This window comes from Ascaphus truei, chromosome 1 (assembly GCF_040206685.1).
Source record: "Ascaphus truei isolate aAscTru1 chromosome 1, aAscTru1.hap1, whole genome shotgun sequence".
NCBI lineage: Eukaryota > Metazoa > Chordata > Amphibia > Anura > Ascaphidae > Ascaphus > Ascaphus truei.
Genome location: NC_134483.1, coordinates 98,088,476 through 98,102,996, shown reverse-complemented (window position 1 = coordinate 98,102,996; position 14,521 = coordinate 98,088,476). Strand labels below are relative to the sequence as shown.

The following is a 14,521-nucleotide window of genomic DNA, read 5'->3' as shown; positions in this document are numbered from 1 at the left end:
CGCGTTATAACCGAATCGCGGTATAACGAGGCGCGTTATAACGGGGTTTACCTGTATTTCCTTAAGTATATCACAATGTATATCAGGGGTCTCAAACTCAGTCCTCAAGGGCCACCAATAGGCCAGCTTTTATGGATATCCCTGCTTCAGCACAGGTGGCTCAATCAGTGGCTCAGTCAAAGTAAGCAAGAACACGGTTGGTAAGTGGAACACGGACTTTAATTTGATGCTGTTCAATTATTATGTAAGTTTCAATTTCCATTGAAGAGAAAAGTTTGAGCTAAGGTAATGCTATGCCTTTGCTTTTGCTTAACACATACATTATCATTGAGGATTTGTGGTGTAATAAGGGGGGCAGTGGACTTGACTCCTCAAGTTAGCGGTTATAACATCTGCTTTGTGCCACCTACATCAATTACTTTCAGCATTGATATTTCTGCGATAACTAGAGATAAAAGTGTTCAAATGTGGGTCTCGAAATGCGTCGCAATTGTCTAATAAATGACAGGAATTTAGGGTCATGTGACCTGCACATTGATCTAATTCTTGGCACATCTTTGTTTGCGCAAAGTTCCCAGTTTTTCACTACATTTTGTTTACAGATACAAAGGACACATTTTGCCCTGACTGCGAACCTCAGTGACATTTTTGCACATCTCTTACACTATCATTGCCACAAAGCTTAAATAAGGTGACTGGGAAATATATGTATATATACACACATAATTATTTCACAATATCACCCTTTGTTCAAAGATTGTCCTTCAGCTTTTTAAATCATTGTTGCCTTCCATCTACACAACCATATTTTTTTCTCTTTTATTGAACAATGTTCTGATTTTGTAATATCCATTGGTAGAGTTTCGAAAAATAATTAGAACAAATGAATAAATATGATGTGCCAATAATTTTCTTTAATCCCTGTTGTATTCAAAATGGTTACAATCCAATGTAAGAAACATAATTTCTTGAACGTTCGAATTATTTAAAATGATTGCAAAACTATTAGTGAAACCACACATAGGCAGTTAGCATGTTTGTTAAACAAATGATCCATTTGTAGAAACGTTATACATTTATCACAAAAATAATTGCTTTAGATCTGTTTCTTTTAAGTATAGAGGGATTAAGGGTTTAGTTAAATGTCACTGAAGAGGTCATCTGGATCTGGAGTGTTTTTTGATGTTTGTAAAGATGTTCTCTCTGATGAGGGATTCTTGCCAGTTGTCTTCGAAGGGACTGTATTATATCTGATGGAAAATGTACAAGAAAAGCTGTTATGAACTTCTTTCAACATTTCTAATACCATGAATTATAAAGTCGTAAATTCGGGAAATTTGTGTATGGAATTTTCTATATCTATATTCATAAGAATATGCTAAAAAGTGTTTATATCCACAACATTTTCGGCTATATCACACGTTAATATGACCTTTTTTTCTGCAATCCTTATGTTTCACATTGTATTCATTCTTAGATGGAATTGAAATTATGGTATATTATCTTAACTGTAGGACCAACTCTTCTTTTTGATTACTCCTCCGCAAGTTTTGGCGCTCGACCAAATCCAAAATGGGCTTTCGGATTCGCTCGAATGCCAAAACTTGTGGTTGAGCATTGGTGTCTCCCACCCCTTTCATTTGCCAACGACTTGGGCAGCACAATTTTAAACCTGCTCGATGAGTCAGGGGGAGACTGGCTAATTGACTCTAGCTACAATGAACCATCTCCCTGGTGGACTCATCCGCTACAGACATGCTTTATGTGTGCTACCTTTTTAAATCGGGGAAAGGCTCTGTCACAGTGATCATTTATTTTACTTACTTTACGAGATATCTTCTTTTATTTTTAAAATCTGTTGCTTCATTCAGGACATATAAGCATTTGAAATGTTGTGTCTGGGAAGTTAAAACGAGGTTCTCCCCAGAGCCCAGTGCAGTCTAAAGATTACCATAGTGACCTCAGATACTAGAGATTAAGAAAATCCTGTTGTTTTTTTTACTCTAGAAAAAAACTTTTTTTTTTCTTAGAGCAAAACATTATATATGCTTCTGGCGAAGACTGCTGCTATAAGTAAGCATTTGTGGAAAGAAAAGGAAAGTTTTAAAAATAAACCCAAATAGAAGTTGAGAAGGAGCATATAGAAAAAGAATTCATAAAGAACAAATGCAAAACCAGCGAGAAACTAGTAAACTTATGGCACAACATTCACATACTAGGAGATACAATAAAAATGATAAATCACAAAGCACTTAAAAGCTCAATTTAGGTTTTGGCACTTGTACACTTCTAATCTGCTTTTAATCTGCTTTTAGGCCAATTTGGAACTTGTTTCTGGAAGGGGACTGAAATCTATCTCCTGGAGACAAGAAGCTTACCAAAGCAAGCAGAAATTCTGGCAGCTATGAGATTGACTGCTGTACTGTAAGTATATGTTTAGACATATCTCCATAAATACAAATAAAGGCCTCTTCTTACAACTGAATTACATTGTATTCACTTTACAAAACAGTTATACTGAAAACCATAACAGGGAATATATATATCTATAGATATATATATATATACATATATATATAAATAAATGTAAATACAACTGTATGCTCATCTGCATGTCTTAGGCAGGTCTGCAACCCCGCCTTTCCCCATTATCACCCAGCACACAGCACTTCCACTGCAGCAAGGGATTCTGGGAAATGACATGCAAATGAGCACACAGTGCCACTTTTTGCTTCAAAAACCATTTTTAACACAACGCCGCATCCGCCCTCACGAGTGCCGGTGAGGGGGGGGGGGGGAAGGAGTGCCGGGGACAGGGGGAAGGAGCGCCGGGGGCAGGGTGAACCAGCGCCGGGGAGAGGGGGGGGAACAAGCGCTGAGGACAGGGGGGGAACCAGCACCTGGGACAGGAGGGGGGGGGGGGATGCAGGTGGGGACGGTGATGTGAGGTGCAGGGGGTAGTGTGATGAGGGCTGCGTCATTTGACACTCTAGACAAAGTAATGGGAGGGGCAGCACTGAGGGAGAGCAGGCAGGGGGGTGCAGGGCAAAAAATTTGTGCACCCCTGTACTATAGCACTGAGTTTGTTAATAGTGTATGTTCCTGAGTAACCGTTTCAGAAACCATACTTTTACCATTACCTGCAAACCCCTTTAATCTCATGCAACCAGATTTCAGGGATTGAATTGCATTGTCAGTCCCAAATGGACTGTAACAAGACACCGATTTCACACAGTATGACTATTTTTGGATTTCGGTCACCACAAAAAGAATTTGTTTACAAAATACACAGAACTATTATGCAGTTTTTTTTTATCTCACTGTTCATATGGTAATGCATACAAAATTGGGAGTTTAATGCTCAGGCTTGTTTGAGCTCTAAAGGGATCTTAATTGATATTACATATATTGTGTACACAAATAAAAACATGCGTGGCCTGGATTTAATAACCACATCAAAGAAAGGTTTATATGTGGTAGATTCAGAGTTTGGAAGATAGCACAAAAGGTGATAATTCTCTCTCGCTAACTTAAAATCATGTTACAACTTGTAACTTGATGTAAATGTAGCTCTTTCAAACATAAATGACAACCTTTTTACAAGTGTAACAGGGCTAGTCACAGTTGCCTCTCTGCCTCCAGTCACTGTAAGCTCCTGATAGCTACAGGCTGTGACAGGTAATCCATCGGGCAGTTAACTACCCTCATGCTACTCTCTGACAGGAGAGGAGGTGACATGGTGTTCGTGCGCAGCCAATAGTGGTGCAGACACTATGCCCTCCCCTTCTTGATCTTAGAGAGGAAGTGGCAAACTGTTAGGAGTTCTAGTCTGGAGGTTGGAGAGACTGGAAGGGTTGTGATTCTATCCCATCAGGGATGAGCTTGCCCCCACCCAGTCCCTAGGGGCTGGGGGAACATCTGAATTCTATAGAGGACCCTATACCATCAGAGGTCCAGCACCATTTATAGGTCTGGAATCCTATGAGAGCCTGCAACACTGTATGACCATTATATACAGTGACTGCAAATAAAGCCCTGGTTTCCAAATACTTCAGTCTGAGGGTCAGTCCCTGGGCAGAAGGGAGAAGTATGTTTGGTGGGGACTGATCTCTGATACCCTGGAGCCTATCACAACTGGAGGTGCTAAGCACCCTTAAAGAATCTCAGTGATTATCAAAAGCCTGTCCTGGTCTCCACTACAATGCAGACAGCTCAGCTCTCCTGAACCCTCACATGTATGCACACCACTATCACCTGTAGCTGAAGCAGTATCTCCTAGAGGGTGGGGGTACATGTGCTACACAAGACACAGTATATATTTAATTAAATCATTCTTTTACCGAAATTATTATATTTCGTAGTCCACATTCATGGTGCTAGAATCATCAGAGGCAATAGATATAAGGAGTAATCGGGCTGAGAATATTATTGCCAAGTCAGGAAAATTAACATGATGAATTTTACGCTCTCGCACCTTACCTAGGATCGTTTTACCCCACAATATCTTTACCCCACTACACATACTGTACCTTATTAAATGGGATTAACTGACCATTCCATGGACTGTGAAGCCGCTTTCCATTGTTTAGTAAGATTTTCTCCAGTATAGTGAAGTGATGTCCGGGCACGTACTTAATGTATTCCATTTTTGTTAAATAAGCAACGTTTAGATATAGGATGTTGAACTGCTAACAGCACTATGCACTATTTCATTGCTAAAATGTGCTCAAGGGAATCCTAAACACTTCTAAAGTAGGTATGAATTTCTGATGAAACCACTAGCATATGCAAGGTTATGTCACACAATTCTTTGTAGCCCTTTATATACTCATAGGCAATGTGGCACTCATGATTACCATGGATCTTCTTGCCATGGGTGCACATTGATCCAGGAAACAGCTGAAATAGTACATAAAGAACATGTAATGGCACTCAGAAAAACATTATCTATTGCACGTGATCACCCAGAAACCGGGATTTTGCTCAAATGCTATATATCATTTTTTTTGCTTAAGAGCTATTCCATGTGAGTACAGTTACCTATTCTTTACATACTCTTTCATAGTTGGTTGTGATACCTTTCAGTGGACCAACATTAAACTGTTTAATTAACATGAAGTTATAGTACAGTTATAGTGCAGAGCTTTCTAAAACTGATCGGATTCTTTATCAAGTAACTGTATACCAGAGGAAGATAGTTCTGTGCACTTAGTGTCATCTTTGACAAACTCTAATGTGGGTCCTGAAAATACCATAAGTACCATACTAAAAGTATAACAACCTTCATCGATTCAAATCTACTTTTCTCCAGGACCAATACTACTACTACTACTCCTACTACTGCTACTAGAACTTTACACTATTCTCATATTATTTGGGGAAAAACACTATTTGTGGCTTCTCAGAAATCATTGAAAGGAATTCAGGTACTATGTACTATATACTTAACTACGTCTGCTAAGCCTGATATTTCCCCACAATGATCTTTGTGAAACTGTTTGTAGCATACTGTACCGAAGGGGTGCGCAAGCTTTTCAGTCTGCACCACCCTAAATGCTCGTGCCCCACCCCCCCGCTCGGCTCCGGTGTCAAATAACCCAGCCACGTGACCCCACGGCCTCATTTGATGCCAGGTTGCCATGGAGACGTGTCACTGGAAGCAAAGGTAAGTAAAGTTACAGAGGCCTTGCGCGGTCCCCCGGCATTTAATTTAAATGCCTTTGGGGAAGCGTAGGGCCTCTGTAACCACCACCACCTCCCACCCCTAAAAAATCCCACGCCACCCCAGTTTGCGGACCCCTGCTGTACAGTATACTTCTGGTCAAGAGAGTATAGGGGGGTAATGGATGCCCCAACAGTCCTGGAATATATTCTTGTGTTCATCAATAATGAAAATAGATGTGGCTCAACTGTGGAGTGGGTAAACTACTGGGTGAGTGAATCAAATCACTGGAAAAATAAATCTCCTTGATAAAGCAACGTGTTGTGTGAAACGCGTTGGAGGGTGTTTACCGCCTTGTTTGTCATGTCTGACTGACAATAAACTTATTTTTCTATTTTTGTACACCTGTGTCCCTGGGCAGTTCGCTGCTTTGTGAATTCTTTTGCATATTTTTTGGCTCGTTCTGGTCAAGAGACACCAAAGTTGCTGCAGAGCTACCAGGTGAGAAATCAACCCCGTGGGGGCAAAGATAAAAACACTGTGAATGTCTTTGGGATTATATTTCCCAACAGCAGCCCTCCAACAAGAAATTGCTGGATTTCAAGGATTGCTCTGTGCTCTTGTGCTGCATGTGTAATGTGAGCAGCTTAGTCTAGGGCAGGGCTCTTCAACCAGTTTCCCAAAGGCACCAGATCAGAAAATAAATTAAGTGTAGAAGGGCCACAAGAATATTGCTATATCATTTAGGATACATTAAAATACTTATAAGTGCTTGAAAAATGTTAAAGTATAATAAAAAAATTTATATCTGTAGCCGGGCTCCCCCTCTTACCTTCGGGCTGTGCGAGAGGGGGGATGGCTCTGTGGAAGGTTGCGGCTGTGTGCGGTTGCCACCGGGGGGTCGAGCAGGTCGCCGGAGCGCCGCGGTGGTACCTAATAGAGGGCGCCACAATCTTTAGTTCGTCACGCATGCGCATTGAAGCCACGCATGCGCAGCACCAGATAGTACAGAGGCCCATAGGAAATTCTTAGGAAGGGATTACATTTCCCAGCAGCCCCAAGGCTGCAGATCACATGGCACGAACGGCCAATAGGGCCCTTAGGATCTCGGCGCGAAGCAGGAGATACATTTCGCACGCTTGGGGACACGCAGTCAGTCGGGATCCGGACAGGGAGGGTAAAGGTAATGTCCAGGGAGCAGTGCTCCACTGGACTAGGCCAGAATCCCCCTCTAGGTCCAAGATAGACCCCCGATTCACTGTAGATGGTGTATGCTGCAGGTAAAGGCCTTGAGATAGGGACCCTTCCCCAGTAGTGTTTCAGTGAGGGACATCAGCAGCAGGATATTGCATCTAATGTTGACGTGTGGTCTGAGACCTATGAGCAGAATAAGGCCACAGTATCCGAGACTCTATTATAGGGGTACAATCCAGCTGGAGGCCCCTCCAGAGGCATCGGCCTAAGGATCATCACAGCAGAGGAACCGGTGGAGCGCTGTACAGAAACACGTCGCAGATCCACAGGATTCTTTGCTTGTTAACCTGGTCTGGACGGAGACCAGGGAGGTATTATCCATGTGCACCAACGGGCCCCAACACACAAAGGGAAGTGCGCTATCCCACACATACTCTTTGGGGGAGGGACTGGCTTGTGGACACTACAGGATTAAGTGCCCAGGCACTCCAGGGTTCTATCTGGGTGGTGTTATTGGTTGAGGAAGGCCTTGCAGGGCCGTGTTATGTTGGATGCTATATTTTCATATGTGTTTAGTAAACACTGTTATAATATACCTGTGTGTAATTATTGTGTATATTGGTTCCGGTGAGAGACTCCTCCCACTACACTGGAATCCCTCGCTGGTGGAGGCGCTGTACCGAGATGATAAGTATACCCCAGGCTCCAAGTGGCGGAGGCTTAGGTCCTCTGTGAACCAACAGGTAGCGGCAACACCGGTAGCCTTCTTGTTAAGGGGGAAACAGGGCTACACATCTGTAGCATATATATGTACATTAACTTACAAGTGAGTTTGTGTGGAAAAAGTTCACTTAGCTACCAGGGACACTACAATGAAGTTAGAAGAAGCAGACAGTCCAAGGGCCATTTTACGACAGTTGAAGAATTGTGGTCTAGGGTAGTGGTCTCCAAACGGTGGTCTGCGACACAATTTTCACCAGCAGTGCAGCTTCCGATGTGGCCGGGATCCCCCTCAAGATTGAGTGTGAGCAAGGGGTTGACTCAGGAGGGGGGTTGAGTAAGAGGGAGGTGGATGGAGAGTGAAGAGGTGGGGCGTGACTTGGCCTTAACCCCTGTCTAAAAGGGCTGAAATAGAAAGCCTGGATCTGACTGAATCCAGCAGGGAGCTGGTTAATTGCAGCTGTAGACAATTAGCCAGTCTTCATCTAGCTCATCAGTCAGGTAGAAAAGCCTCCTGCATAAACTACAGGGGATCTCTCTAGCACATGGGGACTGAGAGAGATCCCAGGGAACCAGACCCTCTATTCCAGGACACAGCAGTCCCCGGAACCACTACAGGATGCACTCCACGGACACCAACCCAGACCTGGACAGAGAGAAAAAGTCCCTTATAACAGGTACCTCTTTGGACTTTGTGTCAGAGATTGGTAAGAGGCCTAGCCTCCCAGCCATACAGGAAGGGACTGGGAAGTATGTGTAAGACCTTACAAGGAGAAAGGCTGATTTATGTATTTTGTATGCTGCCATAAAGCTGTATTGTTTTGAAGATATGGGCTATTTCCCCTATATCTATGTCTCCCTGGTTATACCTCTGCACTCGTTTACTAGAAGGTGGATGAGTCAGAGGGGGGTTTAGTGCAAGGAGGGGGATTGAGTGAGAGGGAGGTGGGTTGAGTGAATGTAAAAGTTTCTTTATTTGATTACCATATTTTTATTTATAAATATGGGAGCATGTTTAAAATGTCAGCCGTAATATTAACCGAACCTCCAATTCATGTTACGTTGCAGTGTCATTTGATGCCACGAGGCAACAGAAGGAGTTGGGTGGTGCGAAGAAGGTAAAAAACCTTTACAGAGGCCCCATACTCTCCCCCCGACAATCAGTGGGGAAGAGAGTGGGGTCTCTGTATATAAGGGAAAAATAGAAAAAATGGAAAATTTCTCCCGCCCCAAAATGTTTCCACCCATGGCCCGATGTTAATGGGAAATCCGCCACTGCCGCCATTACATCTCAGCCCTTGTCACCAAACACTCTCTAAATGCTTCCTTCTTTCTGACCATGGTCTACGCCTTTCACTCCTATATACGAGACTTGTCCTGCTGCACCCTATCTACAAGACTTCTTCTACTACATCCTCTCTCTGGAATTCCTTACAATACATCACCAGACTATCATCCAGCTTTTAGAATTTTGCAAGCTCCTTGAAAACTCACGTCTTTATGGAAGTCCATCTGAAACATTAACACCTTTTAACCGGGATCATTCACTAGGCAAAAACAAGGTAGTGGAATAAAATGAGATTTATTCGGGTAAACCCGCGTACACAGTGACATACAAAATACAGACAGAATGCACACTTACTGTGAGCCTGGGGGTGAAAACTAGCCTCCAATAGGTGCAGGGCGCCTGCTTCACAAGTCTTACCCTGACCGGGAAATCCTCCCCGGCTTCCTGGTTCTCTTTTTGGCTAAAAACCTTGGCCGCGACCGCTACATTCTTTTTTGAGAACTTGGACTTCGCGTCCTACCTTCAGAAATGAAGCCGGCTGCTTCATAACAGAGCAACTTTGAAAAGCCTGCCCGCGCTTCACCGACTCAAGCCACAAGATGGTCTGGTTCTCTGTCTCGGCCATCTCCTTACATACCCTCTGCTGTTCTATCTTCAGCATGGAAGTAGGAGGAAGGAATCAGAGTGTGGGAGTTTCCTCCCACCAGCCAATAGAAACGGGGGCTCGTCTCTTGGCTGACGTCAGAGGAGGAGGCGTGCCAAGCCGGCTCGAAAAGTCGAGTGAGCGGGAAATGGGAATTAGCCAATGGGAAATGCGCCTACGAGTGGCATCTTCCCTCAGCTAACCCATTGCCATCCACTGGGCAGGCTCCACCAGGTCTGGCAGTCCAAAAGAAGAAATACATTTCGACCCAAATATCCCACCTAAAACTTACATTCCCGAAGTTTTATGTTTCTGGGGCAAGGCAAATAGGTAAAGCCCAAAACAGGTCAGGTTTGTGCTATACTTTACACGGGACTTCCATACACATACCCTGTCTTCATCTACAGACGGGTCCCCACAAATCATACGCAAATTGCGGGTAAAATACCAGTACTACCGACTACTTTGGTCAGCAACATTTAATACACTTTTTAAGTCTAGTTGCCCCCCAATATCCACCCTTAAACTCCCATTCTCAAAGTCCCTGTTCTGCAGCGATCTCTGACCAGGGGACCAAACTACACATGGCACCCCCAGCTATGGAGGTTACAGGGAACAGTAAAATGGGAACAGAAATACAGGGGAAAATATCACAGTGCATTACTAGACCCAAGAGCTCACACTTCAGCCCTCGACACATGGCCTTAGGGGCAGCCAGTCGGGCTTCACCTTAATTTATGAAGGCCGGATACCCCCTATCGTTACACCCGTTATATTCACCCCACTCCTTAACTCCCCCTGAGGTTAACTACGTTTCAAAATGAGCAGCCATCTATAGCTTTTTGTTTCAACTGTTCCTCTTATTTCCTAGATTGAAAGCTCTTATGAGCAGAGCCCTCAGCACCTATTGTATCAGCTTGCATTCATGTGTTCCTATTTTGTGTGTCATTCCATTTATGTATCTACTGTTCCACAATTGTGCTGCAATGCTTTGTAAATAAAGGATAATAATAATTATAATTCCAGTACACTTAACCACACAAGCATGTTCCAAAGACATTACTGCTGTAAAAGTAATAGTGTATTGAAACGTGTTCAATCTAAAGACGTACAGTAAGTGCAGTATGACTTCTGTGTATAATATGTTTTCACTCAATCATATGGAGAAAAACAATCAACACTACTGTATATTGTGGAGGACTCTCTCTCTCCTATTAATTTCAGCTCCCTTGCTATTCCAAACAATCTTCCAATTAATAAACTACAGTATACAGGAGACTTTTTTCTTCCAATTTTTTTTTTTTAAGAATTAAAGATAAAAACCAGCTGACATTCTGCTAATAAGATATGGTGTATGATAAAATACAAAGGGCCTATGTATCAAGCTCTGGAGATATGCTTCACAGCATAAAATATATCCCCTGCATCTATGTTAAAAGTAAGACATGTGTTAATCAACTTTATTTTATAATACACAGATCACGATCATGTCAGTCGATTGGATAGAGATATTTAATGCCAGGAAAACTGGGGAAGAAATATATATTGACCTGTCCCATTACAATATAGCATCAATGAACGCCTCACCTTTTCATGATCAAATAGTCCCAAGCCACTCACTGATGCTAGCAGGATAATAAAATATATAGTAGTTCAAAACAGGAGTTTTTACCCCAAAATGGCCCAAGTGGCCGTCTGTGCTATAATGAATTGCCCCCCAGCAGCCATACTTACTAAGCCTTGCTACTCATTAAGATATCTTCCAGCACGGTTTTGGAAAGATGGTGCTTTTTGGCTCTTTCAAGTGAAAGGGATGCAAGATGTCTTCCAGCGTAGACGGTGTCTTATGGAATAGCACCACTTAGTAAATCTGGTCCTTTATGGCCCATTAACTTCAATGGGGCTATAAAATGTCTTATAACATGGAATGCGTCTTATTGAGAAGAACATCTTTGTAAATGTGGTACTACATTGATATATGTTCCAGTGTACTTCTCACAATCAAATTTATGAAGAAAAATACAATGTATAATAGATATCAAATTTGCTCTGTTATTGCATGGAAACTCCTATTACCTTCAACGGACGTTTCTGTGTGAAAGTTCCCAGATCGGCACTACGGCTGTCTATCTGCTTTGCAGATTTTTCATCCTGCCTATTTGAAGATTTTTCCAAACAAACTACTTGATCTATTTGAGGATTACCTGAATAATGCAATTAAAAGTGAATTTGTCACAATGAATTCATAAATAAGAAATGGTTACTAAAGCTAATAAATAGAAATGTTTAATAGAAGATTCGGGATCAAGAGGAACAGATATTGTGTTGTTTCTTCTGCACTCATGGTCACACCCAAGAATCTCTCCAGTAAATATTATGAAGTTTAACATGTGTCGGGTGAACCTGCCAAAGCATATGGATTCTGGATTATGTTCTAGAGGATTGTGACCCCTCCTGTCAGTTTAAGATCCCCTTGATTGGTGAAGTATAAAGCACACTTTGGACATTTGCAGTTGGAAAATGTTGCTTATGAAAGGGAGAGCAAGGGATGCTCAGTCCAATAAACATGTAAAGCCTAAATAATAGAAGGGATACATTTTTAAATTACAACAACCAAAAAAACTGTTATAGTTTTGCTAGAAGAGGCACATTTTGAATTTGCATAAGTGCATCAAGCTATCATTCCCTGATTTAGCATCAGGCATCTCCCTGAAGGTTCAGGAGTGAATCACTAAGCATGTTGCTGGTTATATGGACCTTTATTGGCAGTTAGGGGCCTATGCAGAGAGCAGCGGTAAGGTGAATAGCGGCATTTTTTGGAGAAAAATGCCTGTAGAAAGGCAGGTACTGGCGAGTTTTAAAAAAAGCGCCATTTTTTTTTTGTGAAACTCGCCGCGCGACTGGCGAGAACCTAAATCTCGCCAGTTGTAAAAATGTCCCTATTCAGAAAAGCGCGATCGCCATCTAGTGGCTGTTCGCGCCAATAACAGGGAGAGAAATTCTACAATTACCTCCGCCAAAAAAAGTTGGCAGGAAGCTGGAGCGCACCGGCGAGAGGGAAAATGCAAAAAAAAACCCGCGCTTTTTTTCAAACATGTTTCACCAGCGCGCATCTCGCCGGTTGCAACTCTCCATAATCAGACATGATTTTTAATGCAGTTTTCGGACCTTTCTGCATATGGAGATAAAATCACACCAATAAGAGTTCAATTTATTAACATCTCCAATTATTTCCAGCGCTGCTCTCTGCATGAGGCCCTAAATGCGCTATCCCATAACAGACCTTAATGAATAACCCCCATAGAGCGTGAAAGACGGAATCAGAGAGGTGACAAACAAGGCATTGTTGTAGATAAGGCCACTTTTGCCTAAAGATCTGCATATTAAGACATTGACTACATTTGACACTGAGGCAAGCAGAAATAAATGGTTTTGATGGCCATCAAGAAAACATTTTCAGGAGCTTAATACTGTGTATACTCTTTAAGTCTAAGGCCTGTGTATCTGGGCCTTTCCTTGGTGTTCTAACCAGATGTTCTTCATTTGACACCTCAGAAAATTACCTTGTATCTTCTTATACTCCCTTATTAACCAATTATTTTTAGGCCTTGTCTTAATTAGTTAGTACGGTACATAGATGAATTCCCATTGCTAGTACAATCCAGAGACCATAGAAAGCATAACAATGGCATTGACACAGCACTAAATAAACCACTGATGCCAGTTGAATACAAGTAGTTAACCACAGACCCTCAAACAGCTACAACACACAAAGGATGCCCTGTAACCATGGTCAGAAAAATCGGTTTGGTCCTTAATGTAGCCATGTCTGGTCTGGCTATCAGTCTGCCTCCCTGACATGTAAGTCCTGGTAAGTGCAGGCAGTGTCAGGCCCAATCTTGGGTTTTCCCCACCCCCAGCAGCGTCCTTGAGTGACAGGGGTGGAGGTGGGACTGGGTCTGTGTTCTGCCCAATCAGGGGCTCAGACCTTGTACCCTCACCTTCTGTACTAGGGAAGCTGCAACTCTAAATTGGTTCAGTAGGAGTAGTGTTGTCTCACCCTCTGGAGTGGGACTAGCTTATCAGTCCCCAGCAAGGGGGCTGCAGCATAGCAAAGGCAGCTGGAAAGGCTTCAAGCCTTAAAGCTGACCCTGGGATCATCCAGAGGTCTGGGACCTAAAATAAGCCTGTAATCAGTATATAACCATTGTATGCTGGTTGCTGAATAAAGAATGTCTGCAGTCTATCAGAGAGAGTATGTGATAGTGCTTCTGCAGGGACTGCCTCCAGCACTCCTGGAGCCTGCGGAAGATGGAGGCGCTGGCACCAACAGAGAAAGAACTATGCATTGACCTCCAAAAGCCTGTCCTGTTCCCCCACAACATCGGCGGAACCTCAGTTCTCTTGCAAGCCAACAGGTATTACGCTGGATGTATGACGGAGTACTAAATGGTATATGTGAATTTGAAAAATGAGGCTGAAAGGATGAAATGTTTAGTCTCATGAACATTTTCTTGTAAAAAAAAAAAAAAAAAAAAGGAAAAATGGAGCAGAATAATGGAAATCTGCCAAAATCTAGCAAAAGAGTATGTGACATCATTTTCTCCTAAAACTCACTTTCAAGAACAGGATACATGCTTCCCAAATGTTATGCCACCTGGTTCTACAGACAAAAAGCTATGGAATATCAATAGCACAGCAAACATTTCTCTGCAAAATTGGTTCAAAAATAACTGCAGTATCCCCAAAAAGGGGCAGATTAATTAAGCGAAGGTACGGGTGTTAGCGCACTCCATCCAGCGTTAACTCCCATTGACTTGATGGCTGGATCGAATATGCTTACCCGTTACCTGCGCTTAATTATCTGCCCCAATGACCTTAATTGGTTTTGATTATTTTTAAAATGTGGCATATTCAGTAGAAGGAAAAGCTTAATTCTTCAGATTGTGTGTAAGTAACAATATATTTACTTAATGGGAAGTATGAATTCTGTTCAGTCAATGATTTGACCTGG

General features: G+C 42.5%; 1 protein-coding gene across 2 annotated transcripts in view; it reads right to left on the bottom strand.

Annotated features, from left to right (window-relative positions):
• Positions 1-223: 223 nt before the first annotated feature.
• Positions 224-14,521, bottom strand: part of XRCC4 (X-ray repair cross complementing 4) — a 367,562-nt gene continuing 353,264 nt past the window's right edge. The window contains exons 8-9 of one of the 2 annotated variants that reach the window (XM_075592518.1): positions 6,495-6,595; positions 224-1,250 (exon numbers count right to left, since the gene is read on the bottom strand). In XM_075592518.1, the coding sequence (XP_075448633.1) occupies positions 1,135-1,250; positions 6,495-6,595 (217 nt within the window). In that variant the 3' untranslated portion in view covers positions 224-1,134. The remainder of the gene's footprint in view (positions 1,251-6,494; positions 6,596-14,521) is intronic. The other variant, XM_075592527.1, reaches the window with a different exon arrangement.